This window comes from Octopus sinensis, linkage group LG12 (genome assembly GCF_006345805.1).
Source record: "Octopus sinensis linkage group LG12, ASM634580v1, whole genome shotgun sequence".
Taxonomy (NCBI): Eukaryota; Metazoa; Mollusca; class Cephalopoda; order Octopoda; family Octopodidae; genus Octopus; species Octopus sinensis.
The window spans coordinates 35,955,096-35,970,047 of NC_043008.1; the positions used below are offsets into that span (position 1 = coordinate 35,955,096).

Below are 14,952 nucleotides of genomic sequence, written 5' to 3' on the forward strand. Positions count from 1 at the left end.
CACAACAGATTCTTTGATAGTTGAATACTTAGCCTAACATCAACCATTCAACTGAAATTCAGGCGAGGTACCAATTTTTATATTTTATTAAGGAAACTAGAATAACAAAGTTATGTCCCTTGTCCACAAGAGCACGACATTAGGGCTCTTAATATTTGAAAACATGCAGGCAGTGAGCTGGTAGAATCGTTGGCACGGTGGGCAAAATGCTTAACAGCATTTCATCTATTTTTATGTTCTGAGTTCAAATTCTTCCAAGGTCGATTTTGCTTTTCATCCTTTCAGGGTTAATGGAATAAGTACCAGTTGAGCACTGGAGTCACTATAATGGACTTTACCCCTCTCTAACATTGCAGATCTTGTACCAAAATTTGAAATCAATATTTGAACACATGTAAGGCAGGTACATTGGGAGAATTGTTACCATACCAGACAAAATGCCTAATGGCATTTCTTCTGCCTTGATATTCTGAATTCAAATGCTGCTGAGGTCAACTCTTTTTTTTATTCTTTTGCAACGGGGTTGATATATAAAATGCCAGCTGAGTACTGGGGCCGATGTAATCAAGTTCCCCTCCTCTGAAATTGCTATTTGAAACCAGTTTTTGAACAAATAAAGGTGGCAAGGTGGTAGAATCATTAGCACACCAGGCAAATATGTTTAGCAGAATTTCTTCAGGCTGTTTATGTTCCAAGTTCAAATGACTTTCATTCTTTCAGTGTAGATAAAATAAAGTACCAGTCAAGTACTGGGGATCAATGTAAAGTACTAGCACCCTCCCCAATACTTCAGGCCTTGTGCCTACAGTAGAAAGAAAAACTGAAATTTGAATACGACAGCATGGCCTGTAACCCAGTATCATAATCTCAGTTACAGTACATAAATGCTTCCATAGAGAATGGTGACAGCCCCACTTGAATTTGGATTCATCCTTCAATATTCAGATTTCTGTATCAAGAGGAATATTAATTCACATTGTTTTGCATTAATTATGCATTATCTCATAGCTTTAAGGCAGCGAGCTGGCAGACACGTTAGCACGTTGGGCAAAATGCTTAGCAGTATTTTGTCTGTCTTTATGTTCTGAGTTCAAATTCCGTCGAGGTCGACTTTGCCTTTCATCCTTTCGGGGTTGATAAATTAAGTACCAGTTGCATACTGGGGTCAATCGACTGGCACCCTCCCCCAAAATTTCGGGCCTTGTGACAAGAGTATAAAAGATTATCTCAGCTTTGAGATTTTGACAATATAATGGTTTATTTTTGGAATAATGTTAAAGGGTAGGTGTGACATGCCAGATCTAGCTAGTATAAATCTCAAGCTGGATATGGTCAGTTTAAATGTTTGAGGGTTAATCACATGAAGATGGTTTAAAACTTACAAAGATGATGATTAAAAAAACAGATTTCAGTAAAAGGAGACTCTTCATTCCACTCACCTCTCGATTGGAACATTATAAGGGCCTGTTATTGATATCCTGTATAGATAGGATAGGAATTTCTTGAAAGCATCAAAGAAAGGCCAACGTGAAAGAAGACAAATACATTTGTTTGAATGCACCGTCTTCGGAATGCGATACTGTTCGCGGATATGTTTGTTTTTCAGACCCAAATGCCGTAGCTGAAAATCTGTTAACTTTTCTTCAGGGAATTCTTCATAAAATGACACTGCTGCTCCATATGCCTAAAATAGAACAAAAGCAAATATAAAAAAAACATAAAGCTTAAAATATTTACGCGTTTAAAGATATATTAAAATTAACATTAATTGGGAGATAGTTTAAAGGAGAAAAGTTTCAAAGAACATTTAACTACATTATTTCAAGTAAATTCATTGGTATATTTCAATAAAAGAGGTTTTAAAATTATTTAATCCTAATTATGTTTATCTTATGCCATCTGAATATCAAACATATAACTCTTAGAACCATTTTCCATGAAACATTAACAGTACTGTAATTTTCTCATACACAAACATCAAAATTTATAGTGAAATATTTTGCATATAAATTGAGATATATGTGTGTGTGTCTGAAGCATAGTGATGTGATTAAGAAATTCACTTCCCAACCATGTGATTTCAGGTTCAGTCTCATTGCACCTTGGGCAAATGTCTTTTATATAGCCCTTGGCCAACCAAAGCCTTGTAAGTGAATTTGGTGGATGGACACTGCAAGAAACCTGTATATCTGTTTGCATTTGTACTCTATGAAAGTTTCAGCAACAAGCAGTGTTGATTTTATTTCTCCTATCAACAAATTGTCCACTTGCTCCGTGTCTTCAAAGATGTGTGAAGAGATGCCAACTTGCAAATCCTGGTAAGGGTTAACAGGAAGGGCCTGTAGCTGTAATATACAGCCTCAATGACATACTCCTCTAACACATGCCAGCATGGAAAAACAGTCGTAAAACAAATGACTGAATACACACACACACATGTATGCATACAAAGCTGACCCACACGTAAGTTTTGTAAGTATTCAATTTTCTTTTTATCCCATTATTTTTCATCACTTCTCATTTATAATAATTGTTTGCACTTCCCATTTGTGATGTCAGTTTTAAGTCAAGTGATAGAAACAATCGTGAGAGTTGTGCCTTAATGTATTCGGTAAGATTCTCCAGAATAGAAGTCTTGATAGAAGTATCATGTCTACAAACAAAATGAATGTAAGTTAGAAAAGGTATCAATAAAGAAGAGTTCAATGAGGGTAATACCAACTTTTTCTCCACCACATGTTGTCAGAATGAATGTTGAAAATACTGGAAGAGGATGCTGAGCCTTAGCAGGCCAACATTCAATCGTTGCTCCCATTGGCAAACAGAAGAGGGGTACTGATTCAGGAAGTGGATAATTGTCATAATCTGCTTCAGGAAATCGGCCTAGAATAGCTGAAAATAGAGAGGAAGTTATACAATTTATGACCATGTAACAATTTCAAGTAACATATAATTAACCCTTTCGTTACCAAGCTGGCTGAAACCGGCTCTGGCTCTGTAGTACAAATGTCTTGTTCTCATAAGTTTTGAATTAAAATCTTCCACCAAACCTTAGTCACAATTTATGTTCCTAACACTAGCTGAATGATAACTAAGTTATTTTACTAAATTCTTTGTCATATTTAAAGTAATTGAAAGAAACACAGAGCATCTCAAAATAAATACAGTAACGAAAGGGTTAAAAAGAAAAGATAAGTAAAAATACAAAACAAAACAAAATGTTTCATTGTGAAATAGTCTTTAATCCAACACCACAGAAATATTCCACTTTAATATTGAATGGTTGTATACTGTCAATCTAACACGAACGTGGTTAGATTGATAGTATAAAACCGTTCTATCGCCCCACCACCGTACATGTCTCTACGAGAGATTTAGAAATTTAGTATTTCTGACTTTAATATTGATATTACATAAAAGCAATGACTCTTTGAATATAACTGAGAAAAGAAGTCTCCACTGATGATAACAATAACAAAAATATACAGTGTGCAGCTTACGGTGTTACAGCATTAAGAGCATGTTTATCTCAGATTTCTGAGATAGATAAAGCATGAAATACTAGTATTGAATACAAAATATATTGTCATTTTCTAATGACTAACATTTGGTCAAGAGAACTTGTAAGAAAGTACCCAACTTTTTATCTGGCATGGCAAATCAGCAGGTGAAGCCAGTTACTGCTCATCTACTTTTGGCTTCCAGCTCAACTCTTCCCACTGCCTCACCCAACTTGCAAGCAGCTGTCTTCCTTTTAGTTCCTAGAGCTGTAAGCATCTTCCAGACAGCTGCTAACCTCATCGGTTAAGAGCCAGGCCTACCATATTTTATTCCATATTGCTGTGCAATGACATGTTACTCAGTGGCTTTCCATCTGTCTTCTCAAGGCACCATCAATTACTTTAACCAAAACGATCTTCTTTGCCTCCTCAGACTACATGAACTAATCCACTCCACTGGTAGTTATATTTCGGAATAATAAATATAAACCAGTAAGTAGGGTTTGAGGAAACTAATGGTGTTCCAAGTAAAAAACAAAAAACAGTTGGTAAAGATTGCAACAAACACATATAAGGTCAGAAACCACTGACATTATGAGGGTAGTGACTTTCTTTTAGCAAAGCTTTTGAGTGAAAGGACATTCGTTTTTGCTTTTTATGTTTACCGCAACACATTGCATTTATGAATAAACTGAGCAAGAACTATTTTCTCTTTCAGAATGAGATTTGGGTTTCTTAATTCACTTGTGCTGTATTCCTAGCAAACAAACTGTTTATTCCATTTAATCTTTCTTAACTGCAGTCAGGACTTCTACAGTAAAACCAGATTTTTTTTTTATATTTCTGGATATCACAGAAGATATTTGCAAGGGAGGTGGAAATTGTCTCAACTAATCTTCTCTAAATGATAACACAATCTGCTTCAAACGTCTTCTGAAGCTGTTTCACTATAAAACCAAAGTTTAATGGTCTGATAAAAACTTATCTTTACTTTTGCAAATTCCTAACTAACAACATAAAAAGCCATAGCTTCAATGGACAGCACTTAGTGAGATAGAGAGCTGATAACCAAGTGATTAAGCTGTGGACAGACAAGTTGCAGATTGAAGATCTTTAAATTCATCAGTCCCACTTTATGCATTTTAAAATACAGCAGTTAATTGACAGATTAAACATTAAAAACATTACAGCATTATTCATTCAACTGCATACCAGCCAGGACTATATTATTATTGTTGTTGTTGTTGGTGGTGGTGACTTCTAACATTGGTAAAAGGCAAAAACATATGCAGGAGAGGCATATAGTCAAATGAATTCAATCCATTGTTGAAATAATAATAATAATAATAATAATAATTGTGTACAGTGCTCAGGTGCACTACAACTCATCTAAAGTGTATATATAATCAGGTGTAGTTTCGGCGGATTTCGGAAAGCATGAGGGCCTTAAAAGATGCAGTGTCATGGCAGTCAACAACTGACGCAGGCAGTTTATTCCATGCTTCAGCAACTCTGAGCGTGAAAAAATGTTTCCATGTTTTCATAAACCCTAGAGGAATGAAAGGCAGCTGAACTTTGTATATATACAGAGAAAACTAAAATAGTGTGAGGCATGCCGCTTTACTGCAATAATAATAATAATAATACCAGGCAGTGGCTTTCGATCTTAACTGATTGGAAGTGTTATCATTTACATTGTGTATCTTGGTATAAAAAATGGGCTACAGCAAATATTCTGCTCAATACCACAGTTTTGCTTGTCAGTTTGACCCTAACCAGTTGAGCATGTCCCTTAGTGGCTGAAGATATGTGCATCTCTGATCATGAGCAGAAGTAGTGGGGGAGCATCATAGCCACTGTGTTGAGAGGGATTCTTTGGGGTTTGAATAATTCACCTTTGAAAACATGGGTGTTTTGTTCAACATCCTTAAACAACCCTTATTCAGGGAACTTTTGAGCAGGATGGGTTACTTGACCAGAAGAAAATTCTAACTGGCCCCCACTTGCAAGGTCATGTGCTGTTTATCTTGATATGAGATCACCATGTCACACACATATGGTTGTGATGCATGTGCCTAGTGTACCCTTATCAGACGGGTAGTCATGATGGGTATACTGGGTTTCGTATATTTTACCCCAGTGTCACTTTGATGGCATGCACTGCTCTCTCACTCAATAATAATAATAATAATCAGAAGATGATGACAACAGCAATCATTACTAGTAAGACAAAATGTTTAGTGGCATTTTTCTTTTATGTTCTGAGTTCAAATGTTGCTGAGGTTGGTTTGGCTTTCATCCTTTTGTACTGGAGTTGCTGAAATCAACTAGCCCACTCCCTTCCTCCACTCCCCTAAATTTCAGGCTTTGAATCCACGGTTGAAAGGATTATTATTATCATTAATATGGCAGTGAATGATAGAATTAGTAGAGTAATCATCTTGTGGTATTACAAGTCCAACTCATGCCAGGGTCAAGTTTACCTTGCCTCTTTGTGTATGTGCAGGTAAAATAAGTATTCAGTAACATATTGAGAGTCAATCCAATTAACTGTACATCATCTCTCAAAAGTCATGATCTGGCATCATATCTAGAGTCTAATACATGATAACTGACTTTAGACTGGAGAAAACATAAGACCAATTCTCAGACAGACACAAAGTAGAACTTGGAGTGAGTGGCAGGGAGGTCACTGAGCCACTGAAAAGGTCATAGACAGCAATGGAAGAACTTTGATGAATAAGCAAGCAACTGATCGATTTTTTAACCAACATATTAAATAAACAAATGATCCATTAATTAGCTGGTTGGATATTTAACCAATTGACCAACAATAAAGAAGTGGAATTGGACCCATGCATGTGTTATTATCATTGGGATAATGACTCTCCCAAGACAAGGTTTAAAAAAATTTTCAATGACAAAAAAAAGAGTCCCTATCAATCAGAAATGAAGGATAAAATATAGAAATATATGATAAAGTTTCAACTGATTCACTAACCAGGTTTATATGCAAGAACATCTGTTTTAGTCATAGCCTTCTTGTAACACAGATAAACATCTGAGCCCATCTAAAATAAACAGGAAAAAACAAATAATATAGTCTGTATGAAAAAAAAACAACAAAATATTAAAATTGAATATGGTCTAATAATGAAACTTTTAAAAATACAAATTACTGCAATATTTGAAACAAAACAAAAAGCAAAAAATGGAATTATGTAAGACTTTGTCATTCCTTTTCATGTTTAGATGTTTTGGAACAAATGTAAATTGATTTTGTTTTCAGTTGGATAACCTTCCTACTACAAGTTACACAAACATGAAATAAAAGTGAATTAGGATTTTTAGTCAGGCAAACTAGAGCAAAGAGAATGTCTCATTTACTCACTGACAAACTTATGTGCCTTACACACATGCACGCACGCACGCGCGCACACACACACACACACAGACAGAGAGTATGATCAAAGCACATAAATCTGTTTTTGGACAACCAATCTTGTGCATTAGTTTAGAAACTAAACTTATACATTTATACTTTATAGAAGTAGATTGACAAACATGCTAGATTCTCAACAAAATGTTCCGCAATATTTAATTACATAAAGAGAAGAACCGGTGATATAGTGAGGACAAACTATAATCTTCAGCTACACAATTGTCAAAAGCACAAAATATTTATTTTTAACAAAATCTTTCCAAATTCAGAGCTGGCAGCAACAGTAATGGCAACAACAGAAGTAGCACATGTTTCAATAGAAGCACTTTAGAAAAATACTTCAGAAAGCCTTCATAATACACCATTTGTCTAAGTACAGGATATGGAAGTGTGTAGAACAATAGCCATGTATATTTATTGTTTTCTAGCTAAATCTTACATACAATGTTGAGGTTTGATAATATAATGAAGGCGTGTGTTGGTTTCAGAGCAGCATAAAGGAAACAGCTACTTGATACAGAACCATTTAAAAAACTGGATGAGTTATCCAGCACTTAATTGACAGCTGAGACAATTGACGAAACTTTCAGCTTTGTATTTAATCAATGTTCCTAAGGATTGTGACAACAAAAATCTGTTGGTCCATTTGACAATAACGTCTACATTACATACATCACTCCTAAGTCCTTGGCGAATTTTCAGTTATAGAGTTTAACTCCCAGTTTCATAACTTGAAGAATGTTAGAGCGTTTTTTTTCTATTTTTTAATGATGTTAGTCGGGAAGTCATACCTTTGCACTCTCTGAAACTTGGTAATCTTTGGTTCATATACTAGTTTACAAACATTATTTTATTATATTAATGGTATCAGTCACTTAAATTGAGGCAACACTTTCAAAATTATTATTACAAAAGTAATGCACTGGTAGAATCAGTAGAGCATTGGGGAAAAAACCTTGCAGTGTTTGTTTTGATTCTTTATGTTCTGAGTTCAAATTCTGCTGAGGTCATTCTACAAGGTCAACAAAAAGTATTAATTGAGTACTGGAGCCAATGGCCTCACCTGACCCTTTCCCCTCCAAAACTGATGGCCTTGTGCCTAAATCACCATCATCATCGTCATTTGTTTAACACAGCAGCTTTGCAGGAAAATGTAACAAAGTGTCAGCTGTCTGCAACTAGTGGTCTGAGGAAATACTCTTCATTCAGATTTTGAGAATTCCATAGAGAATTACTGCAATTCCAAGCAACATTGTCTTTGGTAGATTATTAATATTTTTATTGTTATTATTTTGATAAAGCACTTTCTATAAACTCTGAGAATAGACTATTACTTAAACATATTTGAAATCTAGAAGAAAGAAAAAAAATGCCTCATTTGTTCTGAATGTACTAAATGCAATAAAAGATAAACTAATCTAAAGCAAAGAAAAAAAATAAGCCAACCTACTTTCAATCCATTAAGCAACATATTGTTGATGCATTTTGTTTTAAAAGAATCTTTAAAAATAAAGGAAAAATTCCAACAAAACTATATATAACAAGGTCTAGTGGTATTTATTGACTAATCTATTTTTCTAGACTATGAATAAGGTAGTGGAATAAAAAGAGTAAAAAGAAATGTCAATAGAACATATTAAAGAGAATAAATGTAATTTGTATTCTATTGGTTTATTGAAAGATAGATGATAAAAACAAAAAAAAGATTGGTTTGATGCCAAATATGTTTTTAAAAATGGTTAATGTGAATATAGTGATATTTTTGAGAAGAAGGAATGTAAGGATGAAGGAACTGTATCAATGTTTCAGAGAGTGAAGTTACAGCTAAATGACTTGATACACATTACTGGATCAGCAACCAATGAGTGACCAGCATGACCACCACCACCACCACCACCACAGCATCCGGAATCAAGAAGTTTTACTGGCCCAGTCAAACACGTTGGAAATTAGAAATTTAAGATGATACGGTTTGTCACTGTTAAATATTAAGAAAATAGTTTGATAGAAATTTCTAGGCCGTAGGAGTGGCTATGTGGTAAGTAGCTTGCTTACGAACCACACTGGTTCCAGGTTCAGTCCCACTGCGTGGCACCTTGGGCAAGTGTCTTCTACAATAGCCTCAGGCTGACCAAAGCCTTGTGAGTGGATTTGGTAGACAGAAACTGAAAGTAGCATATATGTATATATATATCTATGTGTGTCTGTGTTTGTTCTCCCAACATCGCTTAACAGATGCTGGTGTGTTTATGTCCCCGTAACTTAGCGGTTCGGCAAAAGAGACTGATAGAATAAGTACTAGGCTTACAAAGAATAAGTCCTGGGGTCGATTTGCTCGACTAAAGGCAGTGCTCCAGCATGGCCACAGTCAGATGACTGAAACAAGTAAAAGAGTAGGGAAGCTGGTTGAAAATGATTACATTGTTTGTGTACTGAAACCCAAATGGCTAAAATGCAAAGAAAACTGCAGTGCAGCAGTTACTCTGGTACAACCATTCTAACCAGTGCTTTAACCCTTTTAATATCAACCTGCTTGAGATGGCAACTGGCTCTCTGATGCAAACTTTCTATTTTAATGTGATTTAAATTAAAACCATCAAAATTCCAAGTTAATTCACATTCAAAACAGCAGCTTCATAAGGACAAAACTTTTTACAAAATGTTTCATTATTTTCAAAATTAATTGAAACAAAGACAGTGGAGTATAAGTTTCGCAAGTAACAGAAACCTGCTAGACACCAGTGTATTTTTCACCAGAACTAGACTACTGATTGGTGTTATTAGATGCTCTACAGAATGTTCTGTTGATTTTATTTCTTGACATGAAACAATAATAATAGCTAACATTTAACTTAATACAGAAATGCTTGATGCTATTTTACTTTTAACTAGTAATTAGTAGATCTAAAAATATAGAAATATTATGACAAGTCAATGAAGGAGTCAATGGGATTGTTTGAATTGCTAGAAACAGCAGCCATACTTTTTTCAAATAACCAAATCCCACCCTACAATCTTAAAAAAAAAAATTGGATAATGTAGTCTTAGATTCACTATGAATGAAAGAAAAGAAACTAGTTATAGCTGGAATGTCTTTGATCATAGTTCTAGGCAGTTGGGGGTTATCTGAGGCTAAACAAAAACAAAGAAATATCAAGATTTATCTGAGCCATAAATCAAAAGACAAACTGCCCTGATAAGAAGGAATATGTTCAATCTACACCATACTTCTCTTTTCATAACACAATTGGAAGAAAAATTTGTGCAATATTAACCCAAAAAGCTTTTGCATAAAAAGTACAAGTTAGTTGTGTTTTGCTTTTTTTTTTCTGCATGTGATCAGCAAAAAACAAATATCCAAAAGAAAGTGTGTTGCTACCATGTCTGGCAACAGTCTTAGCTATCATGTCTGATCATCTAAAATGGATATGAGAACATTTTCTTTTTTCTGGGGTACCAACTTTAATGAGACATAAACAAGATAGATCAATATTATCAAATTTCATGCATTTTGAAGAGAAAATAAAATTGTATCTTACCATTCCTTTGTTCAAGTTCTTATTTATTTGGCAATAGGCATGGGGAGCACTTTCATTCTGTAAGCAATAAAAGTATAGTAACAATGTTAGTGTATATATAAATATATATATATATATATATACACATGCATTACATATACACATATATGGCAACCTAAATAGCGCAGGTAGCATGAATAAGAATAAAAAATAAAAAAAAGGACCCAGTTCACTTTGTTAAGTGGTTGGCATCTGGAGAACATTCAATCACAAAAACCCAGCCAATGTAGACATTGGGGCTTGATGCAGTCCTTGGACACATCCTGTCAAACTATCCAACCCAGGCCGGCATTAAATGATGATGATGATGACATTATGCAAACGCACGCGTGTGCGTGTGTGTATGTATCATCATCACCATTTAATATCCATCTTCCATGCTGACATGGGTGAAATGGTTTGACCAGAGGTGGTAAGGCCAGGGGTCACACCAGGCCCCATTATCTGTTCTGGCATGGTTTCTATAGCTGGATGCCCTTCCTGATGCCAAACATTTTATAGAGAGCACTGGGTGTTTTTAACATTGCACCAGCATGCGTACTTTTCACATGATGTGGGCATATATGTATGTATGTGTGTGTGTGCGTGCATATATATATACATATATACACACATATACATATATATATATATATACCTACATACACATTCATATACATACATATATACACACATACATACACATTCATATACATACATATATACACACATACATACACATTCATATACATATATATACACACATACATACATACGCATTCATATACATATATACACATATACATACACATTCATATACATACATATATATATATACACATATATATATATACACATACATATATATATATATATACACATACATATACACAAATATATATACACACATATATATACACATACATATATATATATATATACACACATACATATATATACACATATGTATACACACACACATATATACACATACATATATACACACACACACACACATATATACACATACGTATACACACACACACACATATATATACACATACGTATACACACACACACCACACATATATACACATACGTATACACACACACACACATATATATACACATACGTATACACACACACACACATATATATACACATACGTATACACACACACACACATATATATATATACACACATACATATACACATACGTACACATATATATATATACACATACATACACACATATAAACCCATACATATGCATACATAAATACACATATATATATATAGAGAGAGAGAATAAGTCCTGGGGTCAATTTGTTTGACTAAATGTGGTGCTCTAACATGGCCGCAGTCAAATGACTGAAACAAATAAAAGAATATATGTAACATATGGTATAATTATATACAGGGCAACTTTTAGCCATTTCTCTGCAGACTGAAAAAATGACGAACAACCTTAATCGATTTTTGAACTTTATTGGGTTCTCATCAGAGGCGTCTACATCATTCTGACAGCTAACCAAACTGTTTATATACTCAACAAATGCAGCAGTTACTCTACGAAGGAGTCCCTAATTTGCATACCAAAAGTGTTTAACACTTTAAATTCCCAATAAATAAATATATATATACACACACACACACACACACACATACATACACACACTATTATATACATACCTACATTAAAACAAGTGTCTCACTAGAAAGACAACATTTAACATTACATCAAAATGTTTAAATACTGACTAAACAGCATGTTATGTCTACAATTTTGTTTTTAACTAGTTTTATAAACGGAGAAAAACAAAGTTTATAACGATGGAGAAAAGCAGGAATAGATCAAGATATTTGATCAACATTTGCTGAGATGTGCAGTTTGAATTCAACCAATAGTTGGCCCCTGGCAGGGTCAATAAACTATCGGTCAATGTTCTCGCAGTTCTGTCAGTCCTCTGCCTGAAACAGAACAATGAAATGATGAAAGGTGAACAGTCTCAGGACCAAAGAAACAGGAATAAATCCTGCAAGATATTTTGTCATCCATTGTTCCAAGGATTTCTGCTGATTTGCTGCTTTGATGTTTTATGATCTCTGGTATCAAAGAATGATTAGCTCTACTGACTGCCAAGTGAGACCAGTAAATCTTCAGGTAATACCCATAAGAAGGACAGGAATCAGCAATGCAAACTACTCAGTTGTCTGTCTTTAGCAGTTAGATGGAATACACACTCATAGTGACATGATATGACATGAACCTTCAACCAAGGTTGAACCTTCAACCTCTTGTTTATCTGTTGCCCTATCATCTTAAACCGTCCCTGCTCTTAATTATCAGTCAAGATCAGTTTATTTTTAACAATTTAGGATCTAACAGTAAAGTGGTTCTTGTGTGCATATGTGTATTGAGTGTGCTTATATGCACATGCATGTGTAAGTCTGTGAGCATGTGTGCATGAGAACTTGTGTGTGAGCTTGCATCTATTTGAATGTATGTGCCCCCCCCCACACACACACAAGATATGCATTTATAGCAAAATAACATTGATTTCAACCTGTAAGTATTTGTAAATCTCTACTTCTTGTTTATCAAGTAGTGTCATAATAAAGCCATGGACTATGACAAGATAATTTTTCTTTACCTACTAATTTAACTATCATAACCTCATGATATCAAATACTTCTATCCATTTGCCATACTTTTAACAATCATTTTATAAAATAGCAAAACCTTAAATAGAATTACTCCACCAACTCTCTTTATCTTTCAATAGTTATTTTAACATGTACATATTACCTTACAGGATACATCTCTATGCCTGAGCATGTATAAATGCCATATTTACACAAGAGTGTGTGTGTGTGTGTACACATACACAAATCTGTATATATCCCTGAAGTTTTGGAATAAACAATATCCTTGTATGAGATAAAAGGTAACTAATGGTTTGGTGTCAGGAAGGATATCTGGGCATAAGACATTGTTTTAAAATCCTGTTCACTTTGAAAAATGAATGTAAAAATGATTTTGTATGTGTGTGAGAGAATAGACATACTTACACAAACAGGAGAAAGACAGAAGAAATGTGATATATAAAATAAAACCAACTCATTACTCAAAGCTTAAAGTTCTCTGCAGTATGAGCCAGAACATTTTGTTCTTGTATGTTCTTCAAAGAACTGGGGTGGTGTTCAAATTTTTAATGAGTACAAAAGTTAAAGACTTGCCTATCCCTGATGTCATGCACAAGAAAAGAGGAGCTTCGTGAAAATCCTCAATTTTGATCTTTCGAGCACCAAATGTACTTCCATAGTGTAATGGAATTTCTTGTCATTTCAGACAGCGCTCATTCAGACAAACTGTACCTGGAGAGGTATTTTCCACTGAGTAGAGAGAATAATGTGCTACAGTTGTCAAATTCTAGTAGCAGGTTTGACTAGATCCTCGATGCACTGTTGATCTTATTATTTATACTTAACTTCTATGCGATTTTGTCAAACAGTTAACATAGGTATAGTTAGTGGGAAGGTGTTTCTGATCAATGCTAAGAAAGTTCTGGCTATGCTGGATGTTAGAATGGTGCTAAAAGGTAAATGGAACTGAGTCTTGTACCTTGGGAATTTTGTTATTGAACATACAAGCATGCATTTTTTTGCATCACATGTGCAGACAAGTATAGCATAGGTGCAAGCAAAGCTGTGTTTGCTTTCCAAACACATGGTTTTGGGTTCAGCCCCACTGCATGACAACTTGAGCAAGTGCTGGAAAAAGAACATTAAAGGATGATGATGATGACGACATATATAGGTACGTGTGTGTGTTACCATCTTATATAATGGTGACATCTGTAAATGAGTGTCACCGTCATATAAGCAGTGTCTTCCATTTGCAATGTTCTGTGTCTGGTCATGGGGAAATATTACCTTGCCCGGAAACAGTTGAGCATGGAAAAGTGGATGTTAAACTGATGATGATACATGTATGTGTGTGTGTGTCTATATTTATTCCAGTTTCTCTTTAAATCTGACTTTTCTCAGTCCATCATTGTAATACCATACAACCCATATAGATATCTTTTTTGTCAGATTATATGAGACAAACCTCTTGCTAATGTTACTGACTAGATGTCTTCTTTTAATGATTGTAAATAAGAGTTATAAATATCAATACATAATAAGTATTTATTTGGCTTTCTATAAAAACAACAGTTATGTTTAAAAAAGTTAATGGTACTTAAATCTGTTTTAATGGTGGTATTTAGGTTAAATTCCTTAAATGTTTCTAATAGGTTATTTGTAAACTTGACTAAGAATTAGCTATTTATGAGACAGAATACTGTTGACCCATCCACTTGTCCACACTCCTAAATCTGAGCAGAATGGCTAGAATGTATAAACCCATTAACTCATGTACCTCAGATCCATGGTTACTAATTATG

At 34.5% G+C, this 14,952-nt stretch overlaps 1 protein-coding gene across 5 annotated transcripts in view; it reads right to left on the reverse strand.

The window, feature by feature from the left end:
• LOC115218018 (C-myc promoter-binding protein) overlaps positions 1–14,952 on the reverse strand; it is a 167,549-nt gene that overhangs the window by 40,927 nt on the left and 111,670 nt on the right. For all 5 annotated transcript variants that reach the window (XM_029787767.2, XM_029787765.2, XM_036507871.1 and 2 more), the window contains 4 exons: positions 10,482–10,538; positions 6,502–6,571; positions 2,723–2,892; positions 1,440–1,684 (listed from right to left, as the gene is read on the reverse strand). In XM_029787767.2, the coding sequence (XP_029643627.1) occupies positions 1,440–1,684; positions 2,723–2,892; positions 6,502–6,571; positions 10,482–10,538 (542 nt within the window). The remainder of the gene's footprint in view (positions 1–1,439; positions 1,685–2,722; positions 2,893–6,501; positions 6,572–10,481; positions 10,539–14,952) is intronic.